This window comes from Amblyomma mixtum, chromosome 8 (assembly GCF_055824585.1).
Source record: "Amblyomma mixtum isolate Tamu chromosome 8, ASM5582458v1, whole genome shotgun sequence".
Lineage (NCBI taxonomy): Eukaryota > Metazoa > Arthropoda > Arachnida > Ixodida > Ixodidae > Amblyomma > Amblyomma mixtum.
Genome location: NC_143019.1, coordinates 18,950,071 through 18,977,538, shown reverse-complemented (window position 1 = coordinate 18,977,538; position 27,468 = coordinate 18,950,071). Strand labels below are relative to the sequence as shown.

At 46.1% G+C, this 27,468-nt stretch overlaps 1 protein-coding gene across 1 annotated transcript; it reads left to right on the top strand.

Annotated features, from left to right (window-relative positions):
• The first annotated feature begins 355 nt into the window (after positions 1 to 355).
• On the top strand, positions 356 to 26,400 carry LOC149331563 (uncharacterized). Its single transcript, XM_089557368.1, has 12 exons — positions 356 to 417; positions 1,564 to 1,673; positions 2,075 to 2,176; positions 2,861 to 3,133; positions 9,060 to 9,362; positions 10,423 to 10,630; positions 13,307 to 13,454; positions 18,535 to 18,656; positions 20,117 to 20,249; positions 21,154 to 21,327; positions 23,184 to 23,321; positions 26,248 to 26,400. Exons 1-12 carry the CDS (start codon positions 356 to 358, stop codon positions 26,398 to 26,400), a joined length of 1,926 nt encoding a protein of 641 aa, XP_089413494.1.
• The last annotated feature ends 1,068 nt before the right edge of the window (positions 26,401 to 27,468 follow it).

Genomic DNA, 27,468 nt, shown 5'->3' with positions numbered 1-27,468 from the left:
ACGTTTTTACATGTTAGATGCGCATTATTTCGGAACTGGACGCTTCTGCTTTTATGACGTAAGCGAACCTAATATATTCGTTCTTTATTTCAGCCATTGAACCACCGTAAGTCTTTACCGAGCCACAAGAAACTGGCACTGTAGCAAACGAGGAACCCATTGTACGTGGGTGTATAGTAATATGTCAGCGCTTCGCAATGCTTCTCCTAGTAGGCCTCCCGAGCGATACGATTACAGAGCGTGGAAGGATTCTTCAGAGAAGAACCGGGATAGCTGATGAAAGCACTGTGATACATGTAAGTTTGAAAATAAAGGAGTTTCCCACTGGAAATACGCAAAAGCCGACCGTGGTAAAATGCCTCCTCCGACAGATATTGGTGGCAGCAGACTGTTTGTGGAACCAGCCTTCCTTCTACGGTATGGCCAGGATGCAATCATCGTCAATTAGCGCCTTAAAGGGTGGCTAGTTGTGCAACCAGTGAAAGGAAGATTCACTCAGTGGTAAAAAGCAAAAGAGCAAGCATACGGTGTACGGGCAGCCATTTTCCGCAGGCTAAGCTGTTTTTTTTTCTCTTTTTCTGGTGTACTGTTGCAATCAAAATATTTCTGGTGATTGGAAAGCACGTCGAAACTGCGTTCGGCGCCACCTAATGGCGCACGTCCACTCATTCTTCGCCGGCATCTCTGTACACTCACTCCTGCTTTACGCGTGGCGAACTTAGCTCGGAACCGGCACCAGGTGTCGCTTCGATATGAAACTAGCGTCCGACCCAACAGTTGTGGTGGTTGATGGGTTTAACGACTTTATATAATACGCCCCAGTCTAGCTGCTTCCCTCTCATAAATTTCGCGGCCAGCGATTGCTCTGCGAGTAGATGCTTCACTTAGGAGCGCAGCAAGCGAACTACGAGCAAGCTAGCTTGATAATATTTCTCATATGATTTTACTGCGCCCCCCAGCCCCCTTTCGACCAGGTATCCTCCAAGTTATACGTAAATCTACTACCAAGTGCCCCGTATGCTATCGCTGTATGGGGCGCCACTTAGATGAATGGACTTGAGTTTCTAATACGCATTCACCAACGCTTCCACGTGGTCGCATATAGGCGCATCATCGAGTACAAGTTGTTTCCTTATATCCTGGACGGCCTATTTGTAGGCGGGCTGTACTGGCTGCAGCATGACCGCAGCCCTTTACGAACTGCCCGCATTTTGGGGACTCTCAGATTTTCGTATCGTGAAGCGGCTGCAGTGGCCGTCAAAAGGCGCGGACATGATCTTATAGAAAACGCTTGAGACCAATGAAGAAGCGTGTGCTTCGACAGATTTCTGCTCTACCACTGCGATGCAGTTTTGCGATGAAAAGGCAGGGCAAGGCAGGGCAGGGCAGGACAAGAAAGGGCAAAGCAAGGCAAGGCAATACAATGCAAGGCAGGGCAAAGCAAGGCAAGACACACAGGCAAGACAGGCTGACAGACAACGTGAAATGGTTTCAATTCGCCACAGCCACATAAAATGCTTGGTGGATCTCAAGTACGCTCAAATTTTTAAATGAATCTTGCAGGGAAGACGACGACGACAACAAGGCAGCCATCGCGGCCTGCGTCTTCTGCTTGCTGCTCGCGTGCTTCGTGGCGGGAATCATCTACGTCGTGCTGGGGTCGTTTGAGATTGGTGAGGAATGCTTCTAGACACAACTGGAGAAATTCGAAAAGTCAGGCGCGTAACGCAAAGAACAGCAAAGGAAGTGGTCAACGGCACAAAAATAGTTGCCTTCTAGAAATGTGCTTCATGCGGCGAACGCTGTCTGACCGAAAAAAATCGTCATGAGTTCTGGTCTCCTGCTTACGGCATGCTCCTGCAAGATTCAAAACAGACAAGTCCCAATTGTTCAGCTCATCCTAGAATGATATAGATGGCGGTGTTAGGTTGCCGTGCATGCCACCGTACTCGACAGCTAGGACAGATGGCCAGCGCAGAATACGATTAATTCATATGCCGTTGGTACTACAGCTCAAAAACCTTTTCAGTCTGACCTTTTCATTCTGATTGCCGCCACATTGCCGGCTGAACAGCTTTCTGTAAGTGGCGCTACGAACTCACCATGCCTGCGGGAGGAGCCTGCTGCAGCTTAGTGAACGATAAAGGGACGCCCAGGGAGCGGGTGGCAGTGCCAAGTGAGAAAATGAGACCAGCGGGCAATATCATGGCAACCAGGTTCTTGAGGTCTATAACAAGTTTTCCCCACGCAAAATGACACAAGTTCCATGGTCGCTGAAGTAATCAATTCAGAACGTCGTAGCGCCGTCTTCGACAGCAGTTCATTTGAATGTATCGCAAGTCTGGTTTTTCCTTGGGGTTAAGCAGTGTCATTAGTCGCGCGGCAACAAAGCGCAGTTCTTGGGGACCATTTGTGTCACCCTTGCAGTCGCTTAACATGAATGACTCCACTTGTCGTAGGCACTACTAATCAGATTAATGCTCTCGCGACAAAGCTCTGATAGCTACCGAGGGAGGGCCCATTCGTTCGGCGAAGCAAGTTGGGCCGCCAAAGGACGTATGTGAAATGATAAAAGAAGCCCCCGCAGGAAGGAACTCGAATTCAGCGTCTTGACTCACGTAGCTATACCAGCCGTGGAAATATATCATTCGCATAATTTCTGAAGGGATGTCAAAATGAAGTTCGCATACCTAGAAACGAGAACTATTACAGGAAGAGATATTTTCAAGGCCCTGCCAGGTCGCTGCCATAGCCTGCAAGAAGTGCTAGTGAGCGTGAGCAGTTCTAGCGGAAGTGCTGTTTGTAAATCTTGCTACGGATATTAACGGGCCGTAACTCATTGTGACCTGGTGGGACGCAGATGATGACGACGTCATTAACAGTGGTGGCGGGGATGTCGACGGCGACAATGGCGACGTCCAGACTAGGTATCCCTCCCGTGCTGGTGGCGGGACAGGACAGACAACTCCGGGCGTCGCTGCGGCTACGCCATCCCAAGGTCAAAGCTCACCTCGAGTGGACCCTGTGACACCGCCGACAGGTGCACCTACTCCGCGATATGGGCCGATCACCCCGGCATCCCTTCCACCGGTCGCTACTACGTCGTTGCCGCCCTCCGCGCCTCCGCCATTCGGTGAGTTACTGCGCTATTTCGCCCTTCCGATTGTCATAAGGAGTCGATAATGTACTGCGAGCTAAAAGGCAATGCGGACGTTGACTGCAAAATTGCCGGAATATAGGAGGAAGCACTTTAAGGAATATACGATGCCTTACATGTGCAGTACCGCATATACCCAAAGGCAGAATAAATTTAATCTTCAATTCTGAGAATACTAACATAGTGGAGGTGAACGATGATAAAGAAACGCGAGAAGCCTTTTAGACCGACTGCATAGTATACAACATCCACATGTCAGTACACTCGAAATAAAAATGAGCCTGCACGATCGCGTTCAGCGAAGGCACTGCAGTCAACCGGCCATTCGGACGGCTCACTTTTTTTCCTCTACAATTACATCCTGCGGGCGGTTACATACCGCCAAGAACGATTCCAGTGATAGCCCTTCATGCTTATTCGACAAACGAACCATTGAGGGGCAGCACAAAATTTTAGAAGGCTCGTTAGCCGTTCATTCGCTAAAGAGGCATTACGAGGCACGATGAGCTCCTCATACGCGTCGGATGTCGAGATTAAGTGTGTATTAATGAAAACACATTTACATCAACTTAAAAAAATAGAAGCAAACTAGTACAACATACCTTTTTTTTCGAGGAACTGGTTCTTAGGAATATTGGTTTCTCATTTTACGAGTATTGTTTCAAACTTTCAGGAGGTATGGGAGAAATATATTGGTGGATTGGCATCATGAAGGTGTTTGCGGAGCAGCTTCAGCAACGAATGCTCGCTGTGCACTCGCAAATTCGATCATGCAAATTGTCTGTGTTTCTGTCCATGACGTTCTGAAACTTCTTTCCTGAGAAGAGAAAAAAAAAGCCCTTCTGTACGAGCTGGAGCAAAAACACAAGTCTTGAACAAATATCTACATTCGACTCGTAGAGTGAACCGAAGCATAGTGAGAACCTGTAGCAACGGCGGAAGTAGCTGCTCTAATTTGACCTGGAGGTACACGATGAGGTTAGCGCTCATGTTCTTTCTAGAACAGAAGCCGAAATGAAAATTATTGGCACCTGAGATGTTATATCAACGGATTGCTTTTGTGCCTCAATATTATCACTGCAGCAGTCGGCTTATTCTACACAGCAGCATCGGAAGACCACAGCAAGGAAAATAAATTCGGCCAAGCCATTAATTTCCAATAAGCATTTAAGTATGATATCTAGCACGGAATAAGACACTAATTAGAACTCTGTGTTACTGAAGCTGGCAGAGACACGCTACAGCGTACGCAGTGTGAGTTGTGCACTGAAGCATGCATTCAGGTCAAGGAATGAAGTCAGGAAGTAGGAGTGTTGCTTTGTGCCTACCTTTAGAAATGAAGCCTCTAACGAAGGCCACATTAAGCCGCTCTTTGTAAGGCGTGTTTCAACATTGAGTGACGGAAGGCGAGCCACTCTTAAGCGATCTTACTTTGGCAAAGAGCGCTTTAAAATTCGTCGATTTGACTTTGTTCCTTTTTTTATAGTAGTTACTGACCATTGCGGAAAATCTCTTTGGGACGTATGTTAAACTGCGGCTTCCAGCGATCTTGAGCACGTCTTCCGAGCTAGCTCGGCCGCAAGTCTATGGAAAGGTATAGCTGCTGCTAATTGTTTTGTTGTCTTCTCAGCGTTCTTACGGCTGCGAAATATTCGAAGCGTTCAACGCTGGCGTTGATTTCGCCAGTTAGCTGAGACAGCGCGTATTAGCTGTCCTCAGGCTCACCAAATATCTCCGCGTCGTCGCTGGTGAATATCCTTCTGAATTTACGACCCTGAGAAAAAGTAATGAAGCTTCTCTTTTACGATATGGTAAACCCACAGATCTACAGAAACTGACTTTACCATGGTTTGATGCCACCATTCTTTCGAGAAATGTTTTTCTTTTAATATTAAGGAAACGAAGGGCACAGCCACTATCTCTCTCCTTGATGGACACCTTAACCGTGCCATGAGGGAAAAAAATTGAAGGGAAGTAAGAAAAGAAGATGTGCCGCAGTGGAGGGCTCCGAAATAATTTAGACGGCCGGAAGTGTCTCTTACGTCGATTGACATCGCACAGCACACAAGTGGCTTTTGCTAAAATGTTCGATGCGCTCCAAATAACCGGCCTGCAGCATGAGATCACTGCATCTGTTTACTTCTTGTCTATCTACATGTACAGTCCTTGCCAAAAGTAACCAGGCTGCACAGTTTGCTTCTCAGTCGTATATTAAAGCTATTATGCCAGCCCTGAAGCTCTAAATCTCTGTATGGTAAGAAGAACCCCTGTCCTCACCTTAAAATAACTTTTTGATCTTTAGGGAAGCCGTGAGGGCTCCACAGTACGAATGAGAAGCAAACCATGCAGCCTGGTGACTTTTGGCAAAGACTACATTCAGGCAACGGCACATTTGCTGGTTATCTCTGGAAAAGAGGACATACTGAAGATAGGCGTAATCGCTCCGCGCACGCCATCTTTCCTGTGAGTCTCATTATACATTGGTGAAGAGAACGCAACGAGTGGTCATAAAAGGCTCATTGTTATCCACTCTTATTGATTGGTACTTCGATCATTACCGTTTTTTTTTTCAAATATTGCAGTAGCGAATACTGAGGGATGATTAGGTCCTCAGTGCATGGCGCCTGGGCAGTTTGCAGGATTTTAAAAGAACTATCCGTTACTGGGATCTCCTCTTGGATATCAAAGGTGCTGCATGCGTTCAGCCGGCCTCATCAACAGGCACTGTTCCGCCCATAATACCATAAGCGTTTTCTAAAGATTGCATGCCAAGCACTCCTTAAGTTTGTTATTTTTTACCTCGGCGTAAAATACAGGCAGCGATAGTTCCTGCACCGGAACGGCCATTCCCATGTCACATTGTTTACTTCTCAACATTGGACCGCAACTAATCGCAATAAACCATCATTTTGTGTTTGGAGTGTTATCGTCTCAATTGGAAAATTGGTAAATTGGTTTTGAGGTAAGGAAATGGAGCAATATCTGTTTCACATATCTCGGCGAACACCTGAACCGCACCGTAAGGGAAGGGAGGAAGGTAGGAGTGAAAGAAGAAAGAGAGAAAGAGGTGCCATAGTGGAGGTCTCCGGAATAATTTCGACCTTCTGGGGATCTTTAACTTGCAGTGACATCGAACAGCACACGGGTGCCTTTTGCGTATCGCCTCCATCGAAACGCGGCCACCGCGGTCGGGTTCGAACCCAGGCACTCCGGCTCGGTAGACGGGCGCCTTACCAGTGAGCCACCGCGCCGGGGTCGTCTGAATTGTGGATGCGCCGTTAAGTCACCAGTACTTTGTCACTACTGCTAACCACCGAGACTGCGGAAATCACGACCCCCACCTGGCCGCATCAGCATGCACATATGGCACTCTACCAAAAGAACCCTCTCGCTGACCCAGGACTAAGCGGGTGACACAATTTCGCTGGCCAGGAAGTGTGGTGAGACAGTTACGGCGCACCTTTTGAGCCTCAGAACGCCTTCAGGATGCTGTCTCCTAAAAAAGGGCGGCCTTCGATTAGAGTTCTTCATGAGATCATCATCATCATCATCATCATCATCAGCCTGACTACACCCACTGCAGGGCAAAGGCCTCTCCCATGTCTCTCCAATTAGCCCTGTCCTTTGTCAGTTGCCGCCACTGTATCCCCGCAAAGTTCTTAATCTCGTCCGCCCACCTAACTTTCTGTCGTCCCCTGCTACGTTTTCTTTCTCTTGGAATCCACTCCGTTACCCTTAAGTACCAGCGGTTATCTTGCCTTCGCATAACATGCCCTGCCCAAGCCCATTTCTTCCTCTTGATTTCAACTAAGATGTCATTAACCCGCGTTTGTTCCCTCACCCACTCCGCCCTCTTCCGATCTCTTAACGTTACACCTATCATTTTCCTTTCCATTGCTCGCTGTGTTGTTCTTAACTTAAGCTGAACCCTCTTTGTTAGCCTCCACGTTTCTGCCCCATAGGTGAGTACCGGTAGGATACAGCTGTTGTATACTTTTCTCTTCAGGTATATTGGTAAGCTACCATTCATGATCTGAGAGAACCTGCCGTATGCGCTCCACCCCATTCTTATTCTTCTAGTTATTTCCCTTTCATGATCCGGATCTGCGGTCACTACCTGCCCTAAGTAGACATATTCTCTTACTACTTTCAGCACCTCGCTACCAATTGCGAACTGCTGTTCCCTTGCTAGGCTGTTGAACATTACTTTGGTTTTCTGCATGTTAATCCTTAGCCCCACCGTTCTGCTCTGCCTGTCTAACTGATTGATCATGCTTTGCAGTTCTTGTCCTGAGTGGCTTAGCAAGGCAATGTCATTAGCGAATCGCAAATTACTCAGGTATTGTCCCTTAACTCTTGTCCCCAACTGTTCCCATTCCAGTCCCCGGAATACCTCCTGTAAGCAGGCAGTGAAGAGCATTGGCGAGATCGTGTCTCCCTGCCTGACACCTTTCCGTATTGGAATTTTATTGCTGACTTTATGGAGAACTATAGTAGCTGTGCAATCGTTATAGATATCTTCCAATATTTTCACATAACACTCTTCTACACCCTGATTCCGCAATGCCTGCATGACAGCTGGGGTTTCCACTGAGTCAAATGCTTTCTCGTAATCGATGAAGGCTATATATAGGGGTTGGTTATATTCTTCGCATTTCTCTATCACCTGATTGATACTGTGAATGTGGTCTATTGTCGAGTATCCTTTACGAAAGCCTGCCTGATCATTTGTTTGACTAAAGTCCAAAGTTGTCCTGACTCTATTAGCGATTACCTTAGTAAATACCTTGTAGGCAACGGACAATAAGCTGATTGGTCTGTAATTCTTCAAGTCCTTGACGTCTCCTTTCTTATGAATTAAGATAATGTTAGCGTTCTTCCAAGCTTCTGGTGCTCTCGAGGTGACAAGGCATTGCGTATACAGGGTGGCTAGTTTTTGTAGCACAATCTCTCCTCCGTCCTTCAACAAATCTGCTGTTACCTGATCCTCACCAGCTGCTTTCCCTCTTTGCATTGCTCCTAAGGCTTTCTTTACTTCCTATTTCATTACTGGCAGGATGTCCCATTGCTGTGCTCGACTGCCTCCCTCAGTAACTTGATGATTACATTCGCTACTGTATAGATTTGTGTAGAACTCTTCGGCTAATTCAACTATCTTATCCATATTCCTGATGAGATTGCCCTGTTTGCCTTTAAGCGCATACATCTGGTTTTTACCTATGCCCAGTTTTCTCCTCACTGATTTTAGGCTACCTCAGTTCCTTAGAGCATGCTCGATTTTCTCCATGTTAAACTTTCTTATGTCGGCTACCTTGCGCTTATTTATTAACTTCGATAGCTCTGCTAGTTCTATCCTGTCTGTTGAGTTAGACGTCCTCATGCTTTAGCGTTTCTTAATCAGACCTTTAGTCTCCTGAGATAGCTTGCTGGTATCCTGTCGAACCATCCTACCACCTACTTCTGCGGCGCACTCTGTAACACTAGCTGTAAGATTATCATTCATTGTTTCAACACTACGGTCGTCTTCTTCAGTTAAAGCGGAAAATCTGTTTTGCAGCGACATTCTGAATTCATCTACCTTCCATCTTAATGCTAACTCGTTAATAGCCTTTCGCTTCACCAGTTTCCTCCGTTCCCTCTTCAAATCTAAGCTAACACGAGACCTTAACATTCTGTGGTCGCTACAACGGACCTTACCGAGGACCTCCACATCCTCTACGATGCGAGGGTGTGCAAACCCTGAGATGAGATGAGATGCCCCATACCTGCGCTCAATCTAACTTAGCTGGGGGAGCAATGTATAGTTTGAATAGAAGGAGAAATCGCGAACAATCTCGTGCGTGCGCATCGTCTGAGCTGCCAGTCCACTAAACTTGCCTGTGTGGTTTTTCATGGAACGCAGCGTCCACGGCAGCGACTACGACCCCACAGACGACTACTAGCACTACTCTAATGACGACGCGAACGACGACGTCAACTACTACACGACCGACCACCCAGACCTCCACCACATCAACGACTACTCGGACGACAAGGACCTCCAGAACGACCACCAGGACGACCCCCAGGACAACCACAAGGACAACCACAAGGACAACCACAAAAACGACCACAAAAACGACCGCCAGGCCGACTACCCAGGCTACTACTCGGACTACACCAACGACTACCGCACCCATCACGACGACCACTAAACCATCGCCAGGTAAATATGTATTCTTCTATGGGAAAGAAGGGTAGCCCTATTATGAAAAATATTTTAAGAGTAGAATACAGTTTAGCTAAATAGCTTGAATTCAAGTGATTTATGTGCATAAAACGTTTTAACGCAGATGATATTAAGTCCTAAAGTCTTTGAAAGGTCAACGAGATACAGGGATTACCTAAACGAAGATTTCCTGAAATTGTTTGCAATTCTCGAGGTGCCGCTGGTATTGATTGTACGCATGAATAGGCGGCATTGTTGAGGTACCAACGTTCTTACATATTCGACCACTACCGTGCAAAAGTAATGCATCGGCGCAAATTGATTTCTCATTCGGTCTTCGAAGAATGGAGCATATAAACGTCAGATGCTTGCACCTCATGCTGCTGTATATTTTATGCGCTTAGTACAGAAACTGGTAGTGTGTAAAAAGAAACCTTAAATACTATGATCGTCATCATCAGGCTGACTGCTTTCACAGCCGGAAGACGCTTGTGAGCACTGCAACTAACCCCTCCTGCGCCAACTCCCGCGAAGATATCCCCGCAAGCTTCTTAATTGCCTCGGTCCACTGGACTCTGTTGCCACCCTCTCCTGTCCTTGCCGTTTTTGGTAATCGACTTTTTAATTAAAAGTTAAGGCCGTAATCATCAGCAGTAGCATAAGCTTAAGTTAACTCAACTGCAGGATAAAGGCCTCTCTCTCTGGCTTGTCCCTATCCTACGAATGCTGGAAGCTCCTAATCTTTGCAAACTTGATAACCTCAACCCGATTCTCTACAGCAACCTGCTACGTTTGCTTTCTCTGAGAATCAGCTCAGTCGTCTTCTCCTCTGCCATTCGTTTGCTGAGTTTCTTGGGGCAGGGCAGGGCAATCTGTAAGTCGTATATCTCGACCAATACTTGGAAAAAAAATTTCACCAACGCTCTGCAATTCGTTTTCTTTAGACTGGCTGTAAACGCAAGCTGTTAACAATAGCTGAACACCTTTGAACTTTTGTGAACAGTTGGCTCCTGAATTAAGTGCGTTACCTCTGCTAAGCGCCGCTTATCCTTTCCAGTCAAGCAGCTTGTGTGCACCGTGGGTCATTCTGCCGTGGTGGCGGGCATGTACCCGCCGGACAAGTTCTGCGACTTCCTCTACTACTGCGAGGTGGTCATCAAGGGCGCCACGCTTCGAGCCGCCAAAGTGCACGCGAGCTGGCGCGCGTTCCAAGACATGGCGCCGTCCTACCGGCGCTCGCAGCCAGGAGTGTCCTTTGACTTCCGGTGAGTGGCGTGTGCGCTGCAACCATTCGGCATCCAGGCAACAAAGTTTGTATCACGATTAAGGATAGTGGAGTCTTCCCAGTGCGCTATACTGTACAGCCAGGGGGGCCACGAAGGTTGTTTCCATAAAATAGTTACGGATCGGGAGACGACATTTCAAAGCTCAGTGAGTGCTCAGCGATTTGGCGCCGGCGAAAAGTTTCATTATTTACACCTAGAATAAAATCTGGACGTCTGGCAGCGGTCGTATGCGATGCCTTAGGGCATGAGGTGAAAAAAAAAATTCACTGTGGTTGAACTCTGGTTGACGTGAAGGAATGCGAAAGCACGTTGCTTCTTCTTCGCCTCCGTCTGTATTCTTGCTCTCTCCTTAGCTTTATCCATAGCGAGACTGAACAGCCGAGCCGAAGAGGCGTCACCTCTTCTCCCGGAGCGAGCGGTGGCGAGGGGGAGGAGCTAGCGCCCTCTATCACACTGCTAGGCGACGGACAGGGGGCGGAGAGAGCGCGCGCTGTCGCGTTGCTGGGCAACAGCGCGCGGCAACAGCGCGGAGGCGGCTCAAGGTCAGCGTAGCTACGACGCGACGGCGGCCACCAGAGGTCTCCCTTTGGCTGTCGGAGTGTTGCTTGTGCAACAAAAGCTCTCATAGATGTACTAAAGTACGTTGGTGAAATCGCGTCTTGCAGCTTTTTTCAACCTCAACGAAAGTGACTATTGTCCTCACGATCTTTAAGTGAATTCTTCAAGATCTTCAAATCCCCCCCCCCCCCCCCCGAAAAAAAAATTAAGAAGGAACTATTGAAGATAAGCAGAATACACTTGAACAAGGCGCTAGTAAATTTTCCGCCGCAAGTAGTAAGAATATTGATTCTGTGGACCCCAATACACAGGAGATGTTCATGGCTCAAAAGCCACCTTTTGCTATATTTGAAAGCCTACCGATCACGGATAATTAAACGAACGCACATTCCGAGACCATTCCATTAAACGAACGCACGCATTCCATTAAACGAACGAATTAAACGAACGCACATTCCGATGCGGGCTCGACGTCCCATACCCAGCACCTCCACCAGCGTCACGTAGCAGTTGGTACAGGTAGCGCCGCGTCTAGACGGCAGAGGAATGCCAACACCGAGAAGATGCGAACGCACACCGCGACGGCCAGGATGGAACGTCCAGTTTCGTCTTCTTCAGCAGCGAACACCGGGGCGCACGAGCTGCGTGCCGAACAGCCGCCGAGCGGCTATTGTTGCAGACGCGGCTATATTATACTAGAAAAACGTCTATTATATATGTAGCCAAACGAACCTGCCATAAGTGAAGAAGCTTTTTCAGAATTGTTCTCTGGGTAGAACATATCAACGGAACTACCGACTTCGTCATTGCAAAAACATCTCCTGCGGAATTGGTACAACTACATCAGAGTGGTGTGCATCAATTAACATACTTTACATTAAGCTAATGAAGCCTACATTGTGCTGTTTGAACTAGAAAAACACGTAGAATGCTCGGGAGAACGAAGCCTAGAATGGAGCATTCGCTCAACCGCAGCAGGACGGCCGCCTTAAGACTAATAGCTGGTTCTTTTGATACGTGAACTCTCAGAAATTCAGCGCACTATACGAGGCGAGCATGAAGGAAAAAGGCGCAGTGAGTACTGACTCACTGCTGACTCTCTTTCACCTTGTTTAGGGCTTGGCACTTAACTACAAGAAGTTGGAATATTTTTTTCTTTTGATATGACGCTCATAGTACGACCTCATTTCCTTTTCCTTTGCCATTTTATTCACCGAATAGACTTCCATGCAAGCTGCACTACAACTTTACATTTATCTTGGCCAGCGCCACTCAACGGTATGCCTTGCGAATGCGGATCCAAGAGCGCCTGCTGGCGGTGAAAAAAGCGATGAAAAACCCTGTCCATTTCTTTAGACATGCCTTTAGTCGAGAAGCTCACTGCCTCTCTCTCACTTCCTGTTCGCAGCTTGCACGAAGGCCATTATAGCGGAGGCAGGAAGAAATCATCGTAGGCGAAGGCTTGACATTGTGAAACAGGCTCATCATTAAAGCATTGATGTTAGCCTTTGAGTAGGTTATCACAGTTGTGGAGGGGGGGGGGGGGGGGGTAACGATGGCGGATGCTGTGTAACACGTATCGGAGGGAAGTAGTGGGGGCTTTGTGTAGCGTAGGATCACGGTGCAGTTTGTGGAAGATGCACAAATGAATTATCTTTCGGTGGATGCCAGAAGCAGTAAGCAAATGTTAGCCCTAATGCTTGTTGCACCCGAGAAGAGCATAAAATTGTGTTAGATAAGAACAGCAGCTTATTCTGGACTTTGCTCACCAAGTTAAAGAACAAGGTCTCTTAAGCACTAGTGTATTTAATTTCCGCTTGGGAATTCTGCTTGGCGGTACCGTATTGCAGTTTAGAACCTATTAGCGTTTTGAAAGTTTCACCAAATGAAAGAAGATGTGGTTTCAGAAACGTTACGGCTTATATAGGTGCAAAAAACGGTTAGCACTGTTAGTAATGTAGTGAATGTGGTACACCTAAGTGACGGCGACAGAGAAGTGAAGACCCATACGTGGCGACCCCTTCTAGGTTGCGCTATTCATGTAATGCACAGGTGGAATGTTAGTGCATCTTGATAATGATCATTCCTCTTTTACAGATTTATAGCTCAAGACAAACTTCGTAGCGCTGCTGGCAACTTGAGCGCCCTCGCCCAAAAGAACATAAAACACTTCGGCGTGCTGAACATCATGACGATACAAACGAGGCTGAGGCAATTGGTGGAAGGAATGAAGGACGTCTTCGAGGTAAGGGCGTCTTCGTTGAGGAGGGGGTAGGGAGCGTTATAACGAATGCAATAGACGGCACTGCGACATAGTAAGTTAGAACTGAGAAAGAATTGAGCCTATATGTTTGAATGCAGCGGTATTCTTGCAGCCGATTTCGGTGCCATAGGATTAAGGCAGAAATCTTATATGCCAGATTTCTTCAGCCGTACAGTCGAAGAAAATTGGGTTCTATTCAGGAACAAAATTATGACATTAACCAATAAGTATGTACCATTATATAGCCTGTCAAGTAAGAAACGGTCCCCCTGGTTCACAACCTCTTTGCAGAGACTACTTAACAAAAAAAAAGACTCTTCCGTAGAGCCAAGCTGGCCAACAACCCTTTACATTGGCTTGCATACCACGACGTCCTTTCGCAGTATCGCGCTGCCCTTAAACAAGCAAAGAAATCATTCCTTAATGACACCCTTCCTTCCCTTCTTTCAAGCAACCCCTCAAAATTTTGGTCGGTTATCAACCCGCCCAAGAAAAATGCCATAGCACTTGCTGACGATAAAGGCCAAGTCATTCCCAGCAACGAATGCTGTAATGTACTCAATGACATCTTTACTAAGTCATTTTCAGATGCCACGAATGCTCTCGCACCCAAGCTACGTAATCGTACATTCTTACCAATGGATCCTATCGTCATAGATTCAGTCGGAATAATGAAATTGATAAAAGGTCTGAAGATTTCGTCTTCTTGTGGGGTTGATGAGATAAACTCAAAATTTTTGAGGAACACTGAGGTATATTCATCCGTCATTTTGGCCAGCATTTTTGAACAGTCCCTACAGCACTGCATTTTGCCTCAGGACTGGAAGGTGGGTAAGGTGGTTCCGCTTTTCAAATCCGGTAATGCTCATTCCCCTCTTAATTATAGACCAATCACATTAACGAGCATCCCGTGCAAATTATTAGAGCATATAATTTACTCTAACCTCATAACGTTCCTCGAATTAAACTCATTTTTTACTCCTGTCCAACACGGTTTTCGCAAGCACTACTCGTGTGAAACACAGCTATTATCTCTTACTAACAGCATAGCCTCCTCTCTCGACCATGGATCAATAATTGATTGCATTTTCCTCGATTTTGCAAAAGCCTTCGACAAAGTCCCCCATAACCTGCTACTTCTAAAATTAAGCATCCTGAACATCGACCCCTGCATCATAAAATGGATTGAGTGTTTCCTCTCTAATCGCTCCCAGTTTGTTACAGCTAACAATTTTACTTCATATACTTCTGTAAAATCCGGTGTCCCACAAGGCTCTGTTTTGGCCCCGTTATTGTTCCTAATATATATTAATGACCTTCCTGACTGTGTTTCCTCATCCATAAAGCTTTATGCCGATGACTGTGTTCTTTTTCGTGAAATCACAAACGCTAATGATAACATACTCCTGCAGTCCGACCTTGACGCGATCTCACACTGGTGTAACGATTGGCTTATGACTTTAAATGCTAGTAAATGCAAAATCATGACAATATCCCGCCGTACCAACCTGCCTATACCTTACAGCTACAGAGTTAACTCCATAGCTCTCGAAAATGTCACATCTTACAAATATCTGGGTGTTTACATAACAAACAACTTTTCATGGCATGTTCATGTGAAATATATTACCAGCAATGCTAATCGCACTCTCGGTTATCTGCGTAGGAACTTTTCTCAAGCACCAAATCATCTCAAAGTAATATTATATCAAACATTAATTCGACCGAAACTAGAATATGCCTCCGCAATATGGGACCCAGCTCTTTCGACACTAACAGACGACATCGAAGCAATTCAAAATCGATCAGTGCGCTTCATTCTGTCTAATTATGCCCGTACTGCAAGTGTTTCCTTAATGAAATCACAACTAGGTCTACCGAACTTGCATATTCGAAGGAAGATCTCCCGTTTGTGCCTGTTTCATAAAATTTATTTCAATAACCCTTTACTTAAAAGTGAACTCTTTTCTGAACCTACTTACCTATCAACGCGTGTCGATCACACATATAAAGTTCGCGCCCCACACTGCCGTACAAATCTGTTTTCTGACTCTTGCTTGCCAAAAACTATAACGGACTGGAACCACCTTCCCCCCTCCATTGCCTATATTCAAGACCCTGTGGCATTCAAAAACGCGCTAAAATTTTTTTTGACTGTCTAGCCTGCTTATTTCATGTTTTTTCTTGTCACTTGTTTGCTGTGTCTGGAGCATTTTGTTTCTTTTCTTAAGCCCTGCAACATATGTTTCAGTTTTTATTTATTTCCAAATACTGCGGGCAGCAGTGCTGCCCAAGCAGGAGTGCCTGTACGCGTGTGCTTTCTTTTTTTTTTCTCCAAATTGCTTTGTTGAAATTTTGTTCAACCCCTGTACCCACCCCCTCTGTAACGCCTCCTAGGCCTTGAGGGTAAATAAATAATAATAATAATAATAATAATTATGAATGAAAAAACGGTACATGATGAAGAAATGTTTAGAGGTTTGACCATCTAAAATTAGGTGCAATAACCTAAAGTAACAGCGTCTGGTTTAGAAGTCGGTTTGGCCAAAAAGTAAGTGCAATCTGCCTTATAAAGATATGAGCTTATATATCTCTTTTGAAGGTTGACTTAGTAGAAAAAGCAGTAAAAAAAATTGCGGCGCATAGTAGCAACCACCGCCACCTATTTTCAAGGGGCTCGCTTTTCGCAACCATCCAACCAGGCACCTAAAAAATTCCCTGCCCTCTCCACCACTATTTCTCGCTGGTTTAGAGTCGAAAATGTGAAGAAACCTCGTCTGGTCGGAGACCATCTTATCAAAATGTGAAATTGAAGGTGGCGACCGTAAATAATGAAAAAAACAAACGTTTAGGCGCATTCCAGCAGAAAGAGAGAACAAACGGAAAGTCTGATGAAAGTAATATCGAAGTGTGCCCAAAGCATTGCGGTGGGCTCGAGTCGGCGATCCGCAGTAGCTTACTCCGGGGTAGGGCAGCACGGCCGCAGGCGCGGCAGACAGTTATAATAAGGTCCGCAGGAAACGTGTTTTTTGAGGAAAAAGCCTTTAATGCCTCATCGTTGCCGACAGAGGGTCATCAGCAGAGGTGTCACGCTTTTCGGTGGGTCGAAATGGTTATGACGTCAGAGTGCACGGATTCGAAGTAATGAGGTTACCCACGGATGCCTGACGGCCCCTTTTGGAGCACACGACACCTAATAAAATAGTTGTCCGTCCCGACAGGGGCCGTAAGGCGTCCATGGGTGACCACATTACATACCTCATTACTGCGGACAGAGCCATGGATAGAACCAAAGTCATCGAAGCAGAGGGGGAGTCGTGCTCGAAGTCGGCAGTCAAAGTGTGTAGTTGTAATGTGTAGTCAAAGTGTGTAGTGAAATAAGGCACTAAAACAGAACAAACAGTCTCGCAGTCAAAGCCAAAGAGTGCGCCAGGAAAGGCTTTCGCCTTGCACCACTTTAGAGAGCAAAAGTGTCCCTTGAATTTTTTAAGCATGAAAAGCTTTTAGCTCCCGTTGTCGGCATTGTGGTGACGTCACGCCGAGACCGAGAGCCATCATCCGGGCACTGAAATCCACTCATCCGGGCACTGAATTCCACTCATCCGGGCTCTGAAACGAGAACATCCGGGCACCGTACGAGACTTAACGAGATTCAACGAGACTCTCTAAGCCCTCCTACGGAACCGGCATACAAGCGCCGGTTGCTCTCCAAACGAGTCACAAAAAATAACTGCTGCCAGTGTCTTCTCAATGTTTATCAAGATATCAGTCGAGCTGTGCATTTGATATTGCACGGAATTATAATTTCCGAATCTAATAACGCGTGGAAAAAGCACATACATGCCACAATACACTTCGTTGTCATACGTGATCTGTTAGGGGCTTTGAGAGAAGGCCGCTTAGAGAAAGAGGGCGAGAAAGGCTTTCGGCGGAAAACTTTCGCTCTCTCCCCAAGGGTGGCGCTTTGGTCCCACACGCACGCATGTAAAAGACCGGCCGCTTGGCCTTCAAGCCCTTTCCCCCTCTGGCAGGCAGATGTATACACGCTCGCGGAGTATTCGAACGCGCTGCATATACATTCTTGTCAGGCCTGCGTCTCGTCGTGTCCGCGTACGCTTCTGCATCGTCCTGGATTTCAATGCCGCCACCGTCACAGCTGCTTAAGCCGAGCAATGGTGCCTGTGTTAAGCCCGTAAACATTTCATGCTTACTCTACCCTCGGTTACGGGAGAGGCGCAATTTTTTTAGTATAGTAAGCGGTAAGAGCTCCACTTCATCTTTCAAAGTACTGTTTAGACGTAAGGGATAGACAATGAGCCAAAGTGCCCCCTGAATTTTTTTAGAACAGTAAGCGGTAAGAGCTCCACTTTATCTTTCGAAGTACTGTTCAGGGTACTGTTCAGGGGTAGACAATGATCGTAAAAAGGTGAAGAGCTCTTTGCAGCTTGGCGTCTAGAATTCCTCACGGGACATTTCAAATTATTTCTGGAAGCATTTAGCGTTGTTTTCACGGAGCCAGTAGTTTCGGCAACATTCCAAGCCGTGGCTGGCAGTGCCGTTTTGTGTGCAGAAATTAAACTTTCCCAGACCACAGGGTAAATACCATCGTTGCGAAGTTGTAAGGCGTGCCCAGGAATTCTGGCTTGGGCTATCACTTTTTTTTTCATGCAGTGAAATATTTTTACAAAACACACTGTGGCTTGATTTTTCTCGCAGATGAAGGTAATGATGATGATAAAAACAAATATGTTATCGCAGAAGATTAACGCGGAATTTGCGCGAGCGAAAGAGTGGGCGGCGTGTGGTAATTACTAAAGTATTTGCGCCACTCAAGAAGTTTGCGTCAAATAGGGTGTTTCAAATAGAGACACAAGTCTTAATTTTTTTCCCGTTAAGATAAAGTAATGAAATTATATTGTGGACCAGTTGCGAATTACTTCCAACTTACTCTGCAAAACCTATCGTCAAAAATTATACTGACTCTCTTCAACAAGACCGTTTGTGGTCCTTGCTTTCAGTGTTGCTCAAACTCTTGGCCACCGACCATGTTTTCCTCTTGCAGATGATGAAGACTATTCAGGGTAACGACTACCACCGAAAGACCATCATCGCCATGGGACTATTTGATTATTCTTTCCCGAGCGCCTTCAACACTTTAAAGGACGTCGTCAAGATGGTGGTCGAGTATGTCCGACGTTGATATTGTTACGTGGCAGGAGGCGTTCACAGCCCGCAGAACACTGGTGCACTCACACTGAACAGAACACAAGCACAGGGCGCACCGGACGTCAAGACACAGGCCACTGCACAGGATTCAGAGCCCGAGCACGCGCCAAGCGCCCTCTCACTTCGTCTGCCTCATCGTCTCTGAGTCGACCCGTAGCAATATCATAATTCAGCTCTCTAGCCAGTGAGCGTGGAACGCTGTTGACTGCTTCGATCTAGCTATATGAAAGCTGTCGAATATACTGGAGAGAAGAATCGCAGGTGCTGCAGCCATGGAAACAAGTTTAATTTAATAAAATGCGGTGGGCGATCACACAACGTGATGAGAGAAATCAGCTTTAACACCATCGATTTAAAACTCCGCTTCGCCTTTAGATTTGGCTTTCAAATTCTATCGTCTTCCCATCATGTATTGATTTACATTCCTTCGCCTTTTCGTTCTGCTACTGCTTGGGCTCCTGACAGGTGGAGGAGACTGTATAGTGGACGTGGGTAATTGCGTGAAGGCCTTCTGGACGTCGGAGGTTGAAAGGTGTCCGACACATAGACCACAGCTTTTTCACCGAGAGGGGATAATACTGCTAACGTTTTTAAATCACTTTGTCAGCTTGTTCTGGAACATATTCTTCTATATAGAACGTCAGGTCAAGTTGTTATTGTCTATAGCCGATTCAGGTCATCACAAAAGTGTGCGATCTAGTGAGAGAAGGAGGAAAAACTGGTGGGAAGAAAAAAATAGAAGGCCACGAAGATGCACGCGCACGTAAATAGTTGTGAAAGCGTTTTAAGCACTTGGAAGCGCGCGTAGCACGGCAAACAAAACACTTAAGCCGGCATTGTAGCTGACTGGGTAATATTCTTTTCCTCTCTACTTCGGAAATGTAGCGGGGGGGTCTCATATTGTGCCTATGCCAGCACGCACTAAACAGTTTGAAACGCTCGAGGAAATATTTGGTTCTTGTTGTTGAATTATGTTTAAAAAAAACGTTTTAGTAGCATCGAAGACAATTTAAGGGTTGAAATCTTGGCGGATATACAAGTTGCTCAATCCCCTCTGCCTAAATAGTTCTGGTGTTAGTCAGATGACCAAATGGTCAGAAGGTCAAGGGTTGGCGTGCGCGTGCTATGCGATTTCCCTGCACGCTCAAGGGTCCGAAGTTCTCGGAAGTTCTCACAGTTCTCGGACGCGAGTTCCTTGATAGGAAATCCCATAAACCACCAAACTAACCGCACACCAATTAATTTCGACCCCTCATGAGTGTTATTTCTCTTAACTTGGGAGGAAACGATATTGCGATTCATAAATCACTTTTCAGAACGCTGAGTCGTGATATCAGGTGATATCAGCTGCAAAAGAAAGCTGCAGAAGGGCAGAAGCAGGAACAAGAAAAAAATCAAGCTGATCGTTTTCTGCGCAGTACGTACAAGGCGGACACGGTGATAGCCATCTCCTCGGTGAACTCCATAGAGAAAGAGGTCACCTGCTTTGCGGCGCCTCCGATCGCCGTAGACGCCCCGGACAAGTCGCCCGAGAAGAGGTTCCCGAAACTGGTGGGTTATATTAAGGTTGTCCCACCTTCCAGGGAATGAATGCCAGTCGAATGTCCCGTATTCCCACAATATGTGGACATGGTATAGGACTCGCCATGAAACGGGCCTAACCTAATCTTCGCGATAAATCTTAATACTTCTTGTAGTCATTAAGCTTGCGCTGGTGCAATTTGTAGAGTGCTGCGTAAAAACCCAACCTTCCCATGATAATCACGATCAGCATGAACCGTGAGCCTTTCTAGATGCCCGCGTTCAAATGCCGTGAGAAATGACAAGACGCAGAGAAGAATGCACGGCAGGAGAGGTGACTGTCGACTTGTGGTTCTTACCAGCATCAGCTACTGCCACTTCGCTGCATATCTGCCGCGCGCCTCCTTCCATCCCCCCCCCCCCTCCCGCCAGTGTGATCTCGTGGGTCCTCGCCTGCATCTAATGATATGAGAACCCAACAAAATCATGCGACGCATGAGAATCAGTCACATGATAAGAGAGCAAATAATCGTTTTTTTTTTTACCAATGAACCAAGTTTCACATTTTACCGTCAGCCTCTTAGAGTACGATATTTGCGACTGCACCAAAGAGCCCATCATTCTCTTGTTACCAAATCAGCACAGGTAACCAGCCCAGTATTGGAAATGGATGGGCAAATGCCGGTCCAACAAGAGCCCAGAATGAAACCATCCATTCGCAACACTGGGGCGATAAAATGTGTTGCTTGGGTACATTCTTCTCCTTCTCCCTTATACAGGTAGCTGATTCTCAACTTTTCCATGTTAGGTTAGCGCTCCTTGAACGTCAGCAAGTATAAAACAAATTAAAAACAAAAACAAAATGAAGTGTACTGGGATGTGTGTCAGCCTGCCATACGCTGCCGTGACTGCACCCCTTCGGTCAACTCCGCAGATTCAGCATGCGGAGCTGGTGAATCCAAGCACCGTGTACGCCAACGAGCATGCGATTGTGGGCCTATCCTACGAAATGGGCGTGCTCGCCTACGAGATGTACTCGGCCCCCTCCAGTGCAAAGGCCATCCCTTACCTAAGGTGCAAGCGCATCAGCTTGACCAGCCTCGACGCGGTAAGTCGCTTCCCCTCATTCTTAGTGCTTGACTCCCGAGACACTGCCGAATTATCACCGAGAGAGTCGCATTTGAAACGAAACGGTCGCAGGAATCACAAAGCAGAAAACTTAATGGTCGTACCATGATTTTAATATGAGCTCAATCGTTCCCTTGTACGCTTTTAAACAGAATTTTCTCTCCTTCCTTCCTTTCTTCCTTCCTTGCTTCCTTGCTTCCTTGCTTCCTTCCTTGCTTCCTTGCTTCCTTGCTTCCTTCCTTCTTTCCTTGCTTCCTTCCTTCCTTGCTTCTTGGCTTCCTTCCTTTCTCTTTTCCTTCCTTTCTTTCTTTATTTCTCCCTTTCTTTCGCTCTTCATTCTTTTTCTCTTTTTCTTCCTCTTTTTCTTTCCCTTTTTCTTTCCCTTTTTCTTTCTCTTTTTCTTTCTCTTTTTCCTTCCTTCCTTCATTCCTTCCTTCCTTCCTTCCTTCCTTGCTTCCTTCCTTGCTTCCTTGCTTCCTTGCTTCCTTCCGTCCTTGCTTCTTGGCTTCCTTCCTTTCTCTTTTCCTTCCTTTCTTTGTTTCTTTCTTTCTCCCTTTCTTTCGCTCTTTATTCTTTTTCTCTTTTTCTTTCGCTTTTTCTTTCTCTTTTTCTTTCTCTTTTTCCTCCCATCCTTCCTTCCATCCTTCCTTCCTTCCTTCCTTCCTTCCTTCCTTCCTTCCTTCCTTCCTTCCTTCCTTCCTTCCTTCCTTCCTTCCTTCCTTCCTTCTTTCTTCCTTTCTTTCTTCTTTTCTTTCTCACTTCCTTCTTTCCTTCACTCTTTCGCTCTTTCTTTAGTTCTTTCCTTCTCTCTTTCGCTCTCTCTTTCTTTAGTTCTTTCCTTCTCTCTTTCTCTCTTTTCTCTTCCTTTTTTCCTTTCTCCTTTGTTTCTTTCTCTCTTTTTGTTCTTTTTTCTTTAGTCAAAACAGTTTGCTACAGAAATGCCTTGGGGACGCGACCTAGTTAATACCCTGTGCTCGTTTCAGCCCGCACAAAAGGCTGTTTTGCCCAAAACTATGCAGAGAAGCTGACTTCCAGAGTTTTGCAAAAGGTCTATTGCAGTCTTCTAAAAAAGTTCATTAAATTTCATTGATATTTAGTCACTCTTCACTGCATCCTCTGCTGTCAAGAACTTCAGTGTTGAAAAGCTGTGCTGATTTATCACGATGGCCTCGTATAGTGGTTGTCTGGTTGTCAGTCTTCCAGTCCTCTGTAATCAAGCACTCACTTTGCCCAGATACTTAGGTATCTGTTTTCCATCGGCTTAAATTACCATTGGCGCACATTAGACCTCTCTGCCTCCTCATTCCGGGGACGCATTGCTTTGAAAGGAGGGAGAACGTTTAGACGTTAAAAATTCTGTACAGTCTTCTTCGTGCTTTGTGCGAGTGTCCTGCGGTATGTTAACTGACACATTCTAAAATTTATCCATCAGCTAAAATTCTGCGGTGGCGGTGTTTTGTCTCTGCTTAACACTAATAGTTGAGCAGATGATTATGCGAGTTCTTAACCAAAGGGAATTAGTAGGCAAGCGGGACCAAACCAAGTAACGTGCACTCCACAAAGGTTAACGCACTGCGTAAGCAGGCAGCGCTCCAATGAGTTGCGTTTCTTCGTCCCAACCCGCACACTGCTTGGCGCTTTCTGTGAAAGACATGGTTTTCCTCCACAGACTGAAGCTGTGGTCTCTCTAATCGGTGGCACCAAGTACAGAGATTTTTTTTCTACGCAGTAATTGAGAGCCCTACACTGCTCATCCTAGCACTCTGGCGCAGAGTAACCACAGAGTGAATGATATTGCACAGTTTTCCTGAGCGAGCTTTTTTTTCTGGTTTTCAGATATGCACAAAAAGACCTGCTGAATACGTAGAAGGCGGCGATTCGAGAGGGAAAAAAATTCATGGCGTCTGTGGGTTCCTGAAAGATACGAAGAAGGTCGCCTTCTTATCCGAGACCGAGGGCACATTTGACTCCATGGTAAGTGCATTGAGAGCCAGTGTATGCAGTATGAACACACATGCTCCGCGCTGGAACTTTGAAGCTTAGCGATTTCTTCTCTGAACAGTTCATGAATTTACAGGTAAAAGTATTCCTTCTAGCCTGATTTCAATAATTCCTATTTGTACACAGTTAGGAATTAGTGCAATAATTCGCCACCTAGTGTGCACCCGTGAGTCAGGCCGACTTCAATTACCGAAAAGGGCCAATTGCTGGCTGTTATATGCGCACTTTGATTTTGGTGGCCATTAATTAAACATGCTGCATTGGTCCTAAGGGCGCTAAGTTGTCTGGGTTGCTGTAAGCGTTCTCGTCGGCCTTTTAGAAGATAAGTCACCACGTAGGACTTGAATGGGGAATTTGAACGAAAATTTACCATGCCGTCAATCAATGTGCCGTAGTCTGTTACGTCGTCATGCAGTGGTGAAAACTCTCAGAGCTCTCGCCATGTTTGGAGGTGAACAGACAAGAACAGATGTATATTTTCCCTCCGTTCACCTCATACGAGCGCCCTGCGAATAATCAGATCCGCCAGTGCACAGGTGCGCGTCTGTAGACGCACCTGGTCACGATAGCGCGGGTTTGAGCCTCGGCTAATTTTTCAGTGTCTCCCTAACCTCAGCTGGAAGTCTCTTACGGTGTGGTGCCCGTTCAGTTTCAATAATGATGCTGCCGAATTGTGCCTTTCTACCTAGTGCACCACAACGCGCAGAGACCAAAACTTAAAATGCATTATGCTAGTAATAAGAAGATTCAAAAGTGAAAGTAACTTCAATCACGCTCATTGAAAGCATCTAATTATATTTTTCATAAAACTGAAATGCGGACATAAAAAGACCTAAAATAAGAAACATTAGATGAGGTTAGATAGCACGTTTCAAAAGCAGTGATTGCACTTATGGTTATGATTGCACACGCCCGAAGTATTTAATGCACTTCAAAGCCGCACTGAGGACGAATAGAGGTCAGCCTATGTCGTTAGGTTCAATGTTTTAAGCCGTTATAAGCTAGAAAAGAGCTAAAAACGAAATAAAGGTGCCGACTTCACCTTACTGTTTGGCTAGTAAAATGCGTTCGTTGACAATTATTTATGGGCAGTAACACTAGTGCTTACAATGAACCACCATTTAGTTCAAAACGGCAACAGCTTGTCGCCCTGGTGAAGTCGTCAAGAGTTTGACTTGAGTCGAAATAAGATTTTTAAATACATTTTTCTCGTCGATAGATATGTATTTTCTCAGAGGGAATCGTCCATACCTGCACAAAGAGGCAGAAATGAAGTGTTTCCTGGGAAGAAATATTGGAGGAAGTTTTTCTCAAGCGCTTTTAACTGAAATCTTCTCAATATCCTGATTGGTTCTTTTCGTATCGAAAAACCACGCTTCAAGCAAGGTTCTTAGCCTTCCCGCCTGCTTCACTTCTTGCTATACTCGGAGATAGGTTTGTTTGGGGTATATATCAAGTACAATGCGGGAAAGGAAAGGAAACAGCATTTGCCCCTGCGACGAGGGGAGTGAACTGCTCAGGCCGAACAACCCGGAACCATCTCCTTGATTTCCCCTTCCACCCGTGTGCATCCCTAGCCCGAACACCGTAAAGTGCGCACCCCCCCCCCCCCCCTCACGGCCCTGATGTCAAAGGCTTGTCTCTTTCCCTTTCCTGCCTAGCCTCTGCTGCATTGCCGAAAAAGGCTGTCCCCGAGTATATTCCAGCTGGAAACTTAGCATCCTCCAAGCTTCGCTCTGTGATATTCCGGTTACCGATGTTAGTTTCTCCGCCTTGTTGCCGGTGTTAGCAGCTAACGAAATAAAAATATTAAAGCACTTTCACCTCCACCTTTGGACTAGTATGCCCCTTCGGCAGGTCGGTTTTTTCTCTGTGGGTTTAGAATGAGCGCAGTGATATAGACGTCCTAGCATACTTATCCCGCCTCTTTAACTCCACTGCCATGAGCTCCCATATATTCGGCGTAAATGTAAACGCACCGTAAACAGCTCCGGAGATATTCCTTGAAACCGTAAATGTGTGCCCGAAACCGCGAGGACTGAACGCAGTGGAAAAAGTGGAAAAGAAGATAGGCAAACCAACCTTCAAGCAGTTAGAGAGAATAATATGCTTATACCCTTCTGGACTCGTCTTATGATGTCAGTTAGGTAGACAACTTGAATTGTAGGCAATTATCTCCTATCCAGAGTAGCATGCCCAATATAGCCTTCCGGTGTAACGCTTGTCCTATGGACGAATTCCTCACACATCGCTCTATTGTTTTTATATGTCTAGTATTTCCATGTACAAAGAACGAAGTTGTGCTGATGCAGGATTGGGAGAACAAAAAGTTAAATTCAAGAAAGGCTTTCAATACGAAAGAGCAAAGCGCGAGTTCCTGTTATACGGTTAGTCGTGCGAACATCTATAGCAAACAAAGGCACTGAAGGAGGAGACAATACGTAGTACACGAATGCGAGCTTCAACTAAACGCTAGTTTTTGGCGCGAATATAGATTTATAGGAGAAATGCGGAAAAAAGGAACACCCTCACAAGATGTATCCCCATTAAGTTTAATACGCGCGCATGTCGTAAACGAGAAATGACCTCAGTTGTCACGCGCTCTTACATTTCTCCTGTTACTTATAAGCACTTGTGCTCTCAAGAAGTACACATCCGAGTTCAGTGTTTTCCTTCGCTCGCCCAAGTCCTTTTTCAGGCCATGAATGTTCCTTGAATAAATCCGTGGAGCAAGTTTATCTTCGGAAGCTGTGGAGACGTGAATGTTCCCTATAGTGTCGACGTAAGGTTTTGATACAATACCAAAGAGCGGCCATAGGCGACCGCTGTGTGTTTTAATGAATTATTGAATGACGATCTTGGATATGACCATGCTGGCTGACTGCGCCCTTATACGCAGCTCTTCGCCTTGACCTCTCGCCAAGTCACCTTCCGCGACCGAATGTCTTGGCTGGTGTTCAACGTTCATCTCGACGACCACAGAAGCAGATGCGTCCCAAGGAGTAGTACATTGGAAGGCATCTGCATGAGCTTCAAGGGTCAAGATTGCTAAGCAGCATCAGGCAGTGTTGCCCGCGCCTGGCGTGCGTCTATTGGCGGCGCACTGAATGTCCTGTCAAGAATCCCTAAGTTGTGTGCAGGATTCTGTATGGTGGTGTTCATTTAGACTGTTTTATTGTCGCTTTGTGAACTACTGCTTTAGATTTAGCGCGAGTTATGCGTGTTTCTCCACGCATTTTATTGTGACACTCATAGCCGTTTAGAGGACAATGTGCTACTGGCACCTTCACTTTATGTGTAGAGTGCTTCACAACAAAGTCTGTTTCCTACGTGATGAGACTACCGGCGCATGATCAGCCCCTCTCCTTGACATCACCGCTGGAGACAAGGAGCCCATCATGTGAGCACAGATCGTGGCTTCAAGAATTGCAAGCTATTTGTTTTCGTTTCCGTTACTACAATTGACAATATATATTCAATTGCAACCTTTTCATGTTCTGGAAGATAACCTGCCCTCCTCTGGCTTCCCTGAGCTTTCACGTCATAGATGAATTCTTCGAAGGGCGCGCTGCAGGTTGTACCACGTAAGCCCTGACTGCAAGAGTTACGAAGGCTGAAAAATGGTAAGTAGAGTGCGAGTAGTATGGGTTTCAGTCCAGCTTCATCCACGAACACCACAACCACATCATTCAGGGATATCCAGTATGTGAGCTCCCCCCCCCCCCCCCCCCCCCCCCATTCTTTGGCGACTGACGCGCTATATCCAGTTCTTGCGGCTTCGGGTTGCAGTTGACTTCATCAACCAAGAATCACCGCTTGAATGAAGGCTGCGGTACCAAAGGCAACTGCACTGTTTTACTACCTGAGAGCGAAGGCTTGAGAGCCTTCCCTCTTTATCACTCTTTGTAGTCATGTTCCCACATGACTCATGCCATCAACGTCATTGAATAGTTCATTTCATTTCCCGCCGTAATCAGCGCCTGCACGTGCTTCATCGCAATGTCCACGCAAAGCATATATTTCCGGCCGCAGGGTGCACTATAGTTTCCAATATTGTTGTCGAAGTACACGTTTTAATACTTCAGTAAACGTGTGTTCTGTCCAATCCACCATTAAAAAT

Coding starts and splice junctions, on each gene's coding strand:
- LOC149331563 (XM_089557368.1), top strand. CDS start 356: ATGCCTCCTCCGACAGATATTGGTGGCAGCAGACTGTTTGTGGAACCA. Junction 13,455..18,534: donor GAATGAAGGACGTCTTCGAG/GTAAGGGCGTCT, acceptor TTCCTCTTGCAG/ATGATGAAGACTATTCAGGG. Junction 20,250..21,153: donor AGAAGAGGTTCCCGAAACTG/GTGGGTTATATT, acceptor TCAACTCCGCAG/ATTCAGCATGCGGAGCTGGT.